Raw genomic sequence first — 8827 nt, forward strand, 5'->3', positions numbered from 1 at the left:
TGGCATCCCCCCTTCTTCTTACAACACTCAACAGACGTCTGGGGACAGAGGAGACCAGTTTCTCAAGTTTAGAAATAGGAATGCTCTCCCATTCATGTCTAATACAGGCCTCTAACTGTTCAATCGTCTTGGACCTTTGTCGCACCTTCCTCTTTATGATGCACCAAATGTTCTCTATAGGTGAAAGATCTGGATTGCAGGCTGGCCATTTCAGTACCCGGATCCTTCTCCTACGTAGCCATGATGTTGTGATTGCTGCAGAATGTGTTCTGGCATTATTGTGTTGAAAAATGCAGGGTCTTCCCTGAAAGAGATGACGTCTAGATGGGAGTATATGTTGTTCTAGAACCTGAACATAGTTCTCTGCATTAATGGTGCCTTTCCAGACATGCAAGCTGCCCATGCCACAAGCGCTTATGCAACCCCATACCATCAGTGATGCAGGCTTCTGAACGGAGCGTTGATAACAACTTGGGCTATCCTTGTCCTCTCTGGTCTGGATGACATGGCGTCCCATTGTTCCATAAAGAACTTCAAATTGGTGACTCATCTGACCACAGAACAGTCTTCCATTTTGCCACACTCCATTTTAAATGACCCCTGGCCCAGTGCAAACGTCTGAGCTTGTGGAGCTTGCTTAGAAATGGCTTCCTCTTTGCACTGTAGAGTTTCAGCTGGCAACGGCGGATGGCACGGTGGATTGTGTTCACTGACAATGCTTTCTGGAAGTATTCCTGAGCCCGTTCTGTTATTTCCTTGACAGTGGCATTCCTGTTTCAGGTACAGTGACATTTAAGGGCCCGGAGATGATGAGCATCCAGTAGAGTTTTACAGCCTTGACCCTTACGCACAGTGATTATTCCAGATTCTCTGAATATTTTGATGATGTTATGCCCGGTTGATGATGATAACTTAAAAGTCTTTGCTATTTTACGCTGGGTAACACCATTCTGGTATTGCTGCACTATCTTTCTGCGCAACAATGGTGGAATTGGTGATCCTCTTACCATCTTGGCTTCTGAGAGACACTGACACTCTGAGAAGCTCTTTTTATACCCAATCATGTTGTCAATTGACCTAATTAGTGTTAATTGGTTGTAGATGAACAGATGCTGAGATATATTCATCAATTAAAACGGATTCTTCATTTTTCTGGACTGAATATAAATGTGCATTGAATTTAATGAAATGTGGACGTGAGACGTTAATTATCTTTGACTCACCACGACAGTGGGTCATTTATTAACAGAATCAAGTTTAACACATCAAACATTTACATTAATTTGGCAAAATATGAAAATAACAACATAATTAATCAGCGAGCTGTACAATTATGATCAATTATCCACACGGCGGTGGATGAGCACTTTACACAGACATTTCTAAAAATATCTGTCAATGATTTCTACTTGATAGAAGAATTTTTAAAGATGGAAAGATGAAGTTTAGTGGGAGTGAAAGATGGATGAGGGAGAATGTGGTGTGTATGAGTGAAAAGTGTTGACAGGACGACACCCTCCATCCGACCCAGCTTTTCCTCGGTACGCTCAGTAGTGGACTAGACTCATTTACCTCTCTGACGATGAATCAGAAGAAGAGGAGCTCCAGTTAACGCTACCTTTCAGCGTCTCCATAGGATGGCTGTGACTCGTCCGAAGTAGTGACGATATCCCGTCTGACACAAGTTCACCTCAGCCAGTGGACCTCACATGAGTGGGGTTCGTCCGAGTTCCACTCAGAGGTGAAGATGTTATAATCCCATAAAACTCAGAAGAGCTCTATCATGTCAGGGTTTTCCGGTTTCCCAGCCAGACTCCAACAGAACTTCACAGAACTCACAGAACTGAGAACTGGGCACATCACAGAACTGCCACTTCACCGAACATCTCCGAACTGCTACCACACAGAACTGCGAGAACTAGGAAGTACCGACATTTTAAAGAGGCTCTATTTCCGGTTCATTTGGGAGTCTCTGATTGGTCAATGTCAACCCGACAGGGGTGTGTTTTGTGACGTAAGAGGTTACTAGAAGTCAGAAAACAGCAAGAATTGTTATGGAACAGATTAAAAATGTTCTCAGAGACAGAGAGAGAAATGTTTGGGCGAGTTTGGAGAAACAGGTGCCAACTTCTCTGTTGACGTCTGAGAGGATGTAAAACAACGACCATTCGTTCCAACAACTTGTCTGCTTCGACTCCTGACCTTGGAAAACGTACACTGCTCATTCAAAGACAGAAATCAGAAAATGCATAATTACTCTGTAACAGGCCTTAACATGAATTCTACTTTGCATAAGCAACTAAAAAATCATTGTTACTGTTTTATAGTTAATAAAATTGATTAGTTCCCTGTAACATCTAAAATGTTTGAACTAAAACACTTTGATTATCAAACATTTGTAAAACAGTAATGATAATAGAAAAGAGAATGTTCTTTCACTTGAATTTTCAAGAAAGAAAGTCTCAGGATGGGTGAACCTGTATTTCTGGATTCAAATCAATGAAATGACAGTTTCTGTCCCACAAGGTTCTTAAGGTCAAGGGTTTTGACCTTAGGTCAAGTTCACTACATGGTCTTCCAGCTGTTCGTTATTTGCACAATTTCCTTTTTCCAGCCACTTATTGCTACTTGTCCCAACTTTTTGGGGATTTGATGACACTGTGAAATTTTGAATCAACGTATTTTTCCGTTAAAATGTTACATTTACTCAGATTAAACTTTTGATCTGTCATCTATTTTATATTGCGAATAAAATATTGACATTTACCATCTTCACATCATTGCATTCAGTTTTTATTCACAATTTGTTTAGTGTCCCAACTTTTTTGGAATCCGGTTTGTACTTGGTCTCATTGACCATATATATCAATCTTTGACTCACCTGACCATTAAACTTTTCTCCAGAAGACATTTGGCTTGTCCATATGGACAGCTGCAGGTTTCAGTCCAGCTGGAGCAACAACTTGTTTCTTGGTCAACTCCCTCTCAGTCCATGGGGATATAAAACTGATTTCACTCTGCACAGGAACATTGGTGTTCCATGAGTTTCCAGTTCATGGAGGATTGAACTGGTGCTTCCTGGGCTGTTCCTGAACATTAGAACAAAATGTCTTTAATTTGACAGAAATAGTTTGGTTTTTTTTCCAGACCTTATAAATGTGTTGTCGCATGTGAGAAATGTGTATTTACATATAGTTCTGTGAACTGATGATTTTGGAATCTCAAGTTTCTCTGCAGTGCAAAAACATGTTTTTAAAGAAGTTCAGAGTCAGTACATGGATTCCTTTCTCTTTTCATTTTTGATTTATGCATATATGCATGCATGTTTGTATGTATGTAGGTAGGTAGATGCGTTCGTGCAGGTAGGTAGGTGTGTATGTATGATTTATTTGTTTTTATTTATTTTTCAGATGAAAGGTGGCATGGCGGCGTGTCGCCGGTGGCTCAGAGGGCGAAGCCTGTACTTCTCCAAACTACTGACAAGTCGCACCCGCTCTCGATATTTCTTCCTGGCATACCTGCTCATGATACATGTGATTGCTGTCTTGTGCCTCACTGGTTATTTGTAGTGAAACTCTTCAGTTTGGCTAACAGTCTAAATGTTTTTCATTTTGGTTTCTCGGTCAGTATGTTAACAACACTCAAACCAGCAGTTATGGTAGTTGGGGATGCTTCATGTTCACACAAACAGTAATGTTTCAGTCTGTTCATGTCACCTTTACTACAAGATGAGACAACAGTTTGGTGCTTTCCTGAAGTTTTTCATCACCTTGTGTAAACGGAAGCTATTACAAGGTGTTTACGGTTCATTTTTTGTTCACACTTTAGGTTTTTTCCTTGAAATGTAAGTGCAAAACAAGCCTTAAAGTATTTTTTCTAATCCCTTTCAACAGAAAAAAACAGTGGATTCCTTGATTTGTTTTAAATTATTGGAATTATTTATTTATTTTTCTTAAAAGAACTTCAGAAAATGAACCCCTGCTTGTTTGGCTTAACCTGATTATGTAAACGTTATATCTAGTCTACATGAACATCAGTGAACGACTCCTGTTTCCATCTCTGTTGGCTTCCTGAGCAAACACATACACAAACACATGCTGTTCCACTCACCTGCCTGATGTCACAAATTGCACATGAAGCCTATTTCAAACTATGCACTGAAACTCCCGATGTGGCTTTGAGGCACTGAATCTCTTTCACTCAGCTCCCTTTAAAGCCAAAGCAGTCTGTACTCACACTTTGGTAGATAAACTGCTTCTTCACCTCTTAATGTTACTGGGAGATAAAAACTAAACAAAAAACTTGTGCATCAATGTATGGCATTTAAAATATCCTGCACAAACTGTGTACTGGTATTTAAGATTTTCCTGTATTAATGTGCTTCAAAAGAGTTGGTTGTACATTTTATGTATATTGCATATGCATTTCTATTCTCTCTGGCTGACTGTACTTTTATTTTTTTTTGATTGTTTAGAATAAAAAAATCTAAGAGTAGAGATTGTGACTTAAAAAAAAAGATTATTTAGTAAGCTGCCGTTTTACTTAAATGACGCTATAAAGCAGGGCTATTCAACTGGCAGCCCTCGGGTGACTTCAGTTCAGCCCACAATGACTTCATAATTTAATTGTTTTGTTTTTTTTTGGGGGGGGGAGAGATTCTGTTTATTGCATTTATAATTCAATGCAATAAAACAAACAAATTTAAAAGGTAACAGATCGTTGTAATACTTGGTTTATTTACGTAATGACTAATCAATCAACATCAGAATTTTGGAGAACTATTAAGTGAATAAAAGCAAATAACGGATCGTGATGGAGATATGAAAGGTCTCAGATGTTTTTCACTTACAGAAGTCAAATGTTATAACTCATATTACCATGTGTTACCATGTGTGTGTGTTAGTCATTTTGTCTGGATCAGAGTGCTGCAAGAGGCTGCAGGGGTTGACTGACCTTGCCTTTTTATGATAACTTATATAAAAAGACGCTCTTATAGGCTATCGTGAGTAGACTTGGGATGGATCGTCATGTAACATTTTGATGCTTGTACTTTCAACACTGCTCCAACTTGCTACATTAAACCTGGGAAGAAAGAATATTATCTGCCTCTCCTGTGTGGCATATTTAATTAATGAGCTATTGAAAGGATAACATTAAATGACCCTAACAGAATATCTAACAGCCAGGTAAGTCCACAAGTCAACAAAAAAATGACACTTCTTACTTCCTCATATTCAAAGTAATGGCATTTGACATCCAGGTCTAAATTCTCTGACACATAAATCATAGAAATCTTCATGACTTTTGTCCATAAAATCTGTGTAATCTTGTCGTGCCATTTCCCCTCATGTTTTCCCCCCACACCACAGATGGGACATTTAGTGTGTATTGGCTGTTTTTTTGCATTATATCTATCTGATACATTATATCTATCTGATACATTGTATCTATCTGATATGTTTTGCTGATCTTGTCAGATGTGGTTGCATGGTGAAATTTAGTGCTTGTGACCCGACCAGCCCTATGGATGTGCCACTCTCTTGACATTGACTGTTGTCGGGTTACAGCTTCCAGTCTTTCACACTGATAGGGCTGTAGTTTAGTTTTTATTCTCTGAAATGTTTCCTCACATTTCACCTGCAGTTCCTGAGGTGTGAGGTCTCTGAATGATGTGCTAAATAAAGAGTCAAGGGCTCTGGTAAAGATGGATGTTTGTCTTCGTCGTCAGAAGATGCAGTGTCCATGTCACTAAATATTCTCCAGACTTGACAGCAATGCAACATCTGGGTCCACAACTTGCAGCTCCAGAATGCCATCATTTGTCAGCACTGATAAAAAGCATGGCAAAGAAAATGTATTAGAGTACAGAGCAGTAATTCAAAGCTAGCAGCAGCAATGCATATTAAATATCATGCCAATGGAACAGAGAGAAACAACAATAACAACAAGAGGAAAGCGAGGACAAGGATAATTATGCATACCTTCCATCTTGGTCTCGGGTTTCTGAATTTGTTTAGTGTATACAAACATAGAAGGCATGAAATCAGGACTCTGCTAGTCCAGCGATGCCTCCCTTGTAAAGGAAGCACACGCGTTCACGTTTGTTTATTAGCAACTAGCTAACAGCTATAAATTGTGGGTCTACGCTTTACAAACAACTCTTGATAACGAGTTTCTATTGAAATGAAAGTATAGACACATAGTCTTACCTGATATAAAATGGGCACTGCAGACCCGTGCATTGTTTTATAGTATCGCTCAGTTCAACCACCCGTTTGAAAGCCTGAAACCACATCTGCCTTTGGTGGCTCTGAAACGGTCGATTACCCCTTGAATTTATGCCCGTCCTGTAAATACCGATACGAACAACTGTAAATTAAACAACCTGACATTTTGATTCTGGTGGTGGTACTTATTTAGCGTTAGATTCTGTGTTATGTTGGAAGACTGCCTGGGTTTACCATCCTAAGCAGTACTTCTGTTGCCACGATGTGCGTGCAGCCATCTTTGTGTACTAACACTGAATGGGTCTATACCATACATGGTAATACAAAATGTGGCCGCCACAACCCAAATGAGTGTGCATCTGATAAACACCGGGATCTAAACACCTGTGTGTGTATTTGTGTGTGAGCATGCTTGTCACCATAAAGTTTCTCCATAGAATTTATCTTTCTGATGTTCTCATTCATACGGAGTTCGTCACTCTGAAATTGCTTGTTGCAGAAAACACCTGCTTTAAAAACAATCCAACTCTGCTCTCTTGTGGCGTTATGTGCACATCACATCATACATTTAAAATAAACTGCATTGTTGCTCAATAGCAGTGGCGACTCGTGATTTTTTCCATGGGGGGGGGGGGGGGACTACTACACAGAAGGAAAGAAAGCATTTCTTCTTAAATTTGTTATACATTATATTTGTCTGTGAAACCCAATGAATCCAATCAGCTACTTAGACTACAAGCATGTCTTAAAGACATAAAAACCTGGATAACATTAAATTTTCTGATTTTAAACACAGTCAAGACTGAGGTTTTAGTTTTTGGACCTGAGCACCTTAGGAATAAATTTTTCAGTCTTTCTCCCTCCTTAGATGCATTAATCTGTCCTCCAGCTCTAATATTAAAAATCTTGGTGTTATTTTTGATCAGGACATGTCTTTTATCCCCCACATTAAAAACGTTACTAGAACCTCCTTCTTCCACCTGCGTAATATCACTAACATTAGAAACATCTGATCTAAAGATGATGCAGAAAAACTGGTCCATGCATTTGTCACATCTAGACTGGACTATTGCAATGGTTTATTATCTGGGTGTCCAAATACTTTTTTAAAACGTCTTCAGTTGATCCAAAATGCTGCTGCCAGAGTCTTAACTGGAGTTACTGGGAGAGATCATATTTCTCCAGTTTTAGCTTCTCTCCATTGGCTCCCTGTCAAATCCAGAATAGAATTCAAAATCTTACTTCTAACCTACAAAGCTCTCAACAGCCTAGCTCCATCTTATATTACAGATCTTATTGTTCCATATTTTCCTAACAGAGCGCTTCGCTCTCAGACTGCAGGTTTACTTGTGGTTCCTAGAATTTACAAAAACAGAATGGGAGGCAGATCTTTCAGTTATCAGGCTCCTCTCTTGTGGAACCAACTTCCAGTTTCTGTCTGTCAGGCTGATACATTATCCAGTTTTAAGACTGGGCTAAGACTTTCCTTTTTGCTAAATCCTATAGGAAGAGGGTCACCTGCATCATGAAGGACCCCACTCACCCAGCACACTTTTAGCCCGTTCCCTTCAGGAAGGAGGTTAAGGAGCATTAAGTTACTTAATCACTTCACCACTTGCTCTTGCCGAGATCGGACACTTCTCCCTTCCCCTCCCTCTCCGCTTTGCTTTGCTGCTCCGTCTGTCTGTGAAACTGCTTATGAGACTCTCTTGCATGTCTTCCAAACCATAATTATGGACTTGTTTTGATCAGTTGGTCCCTCAACTCAATTTACAACATTTCTTCGAAGAGAAGACAGGTTTTAGGCGAGCCGATTTGCCCTGTTGGCACGCACGCAGCTGGATATCTCATCGACTTGGAAGACTTGATGATGTGTCTATCTGCTGCCATTTGTGGATTTTAAGGACGCATATTTAATTGGATTTACGATAACTGGTTCCTGCTTTTTGGATTCGGCTGATTGCTGGTTTAACAGTGCCTTGCAAAAGTATTCGGCCCCCTTGAACTTTTCAACCTTTTGCCACATTTCAGGCTTCAAACATAAAGATATACAATTTTAATTTTTTGTGAACAATCAACAAGTGGGACACAATTGTGAAGTGAAATGAAATGTATTGGATGTGTAAAACTTTTTTAACAAATAAAAAACTGAAAAGTGGGGCGTGCAATATTATTGGGCCCCTTTACTTTCAGTGTAGCAAACTCCCTCCAGAAGTTCAGTGAGGATCTATGAATGATCCAATGTTGTCCCAAATGACTGATGATGATAAATAGAATCCACCTGTGTGTAATCAAGTCTCCGTATAAATGCACCTGCTCTGTGATAGTCTCAGGGTTCTGTTCAAAGTGCAGAGAGCATCATGAAGACCAAGGAACACACCAGGCAGGTCCAAGATACTGTTGTGGAGAAGTTTAAAGCCGGATTTGGATACAAAAAGATTTCCCAAGCTTTAAACATCCCAAGGAGCACTGTGCAATCAATCATATTGAAATGGAAGGAGTATCAGACCACTGCAAATCTACCAAGACCCGGACGTCCCTCTAAACTTTCATCTCTGAATGGCCTTGCTCCTCCTTATATAACTGAGATGCTAAGTTTC

General features: G+C 39.7%; 1 protein-coding gene across 1 annotated transcript in view; it reads left to right on the forward strand.

Annotated features, from left to right (window-relative positions):
* The window catches only part of LOC119427465 (golgin subfamily B member 1), a gene marked incomplete in the record, with an annotated part of 127811 nt that extends 124079 nt beyond the window's left edge, over positions 1–3732 (forward strand). Inside the window, 1 exon segment of the mRNA XM_037695091.1 lies at positions 3411–3732. Within this exon segment, the coding sequence (XP_037551019.1) occupies positions 3411–3569 (159 nt within the window).
* Positions 3733–8827: the final 5095 nt, after the last annotated feature.

This window comes from Nematolebias whitei, chromosome 2 (genome assembly GCF_014905685.2).
Source record: "Nematolebias whitei isolate Nwh7 chromosome 2, NemWhi1, whole genome shotgun sequence".
NCBI classification, from domain to species: Eukaryota; Metazoa; Chordata; class Actinopteri; order Cyprinodontiformes; family Rivulidae; genus Nematolebias; species Nematolebias whitei.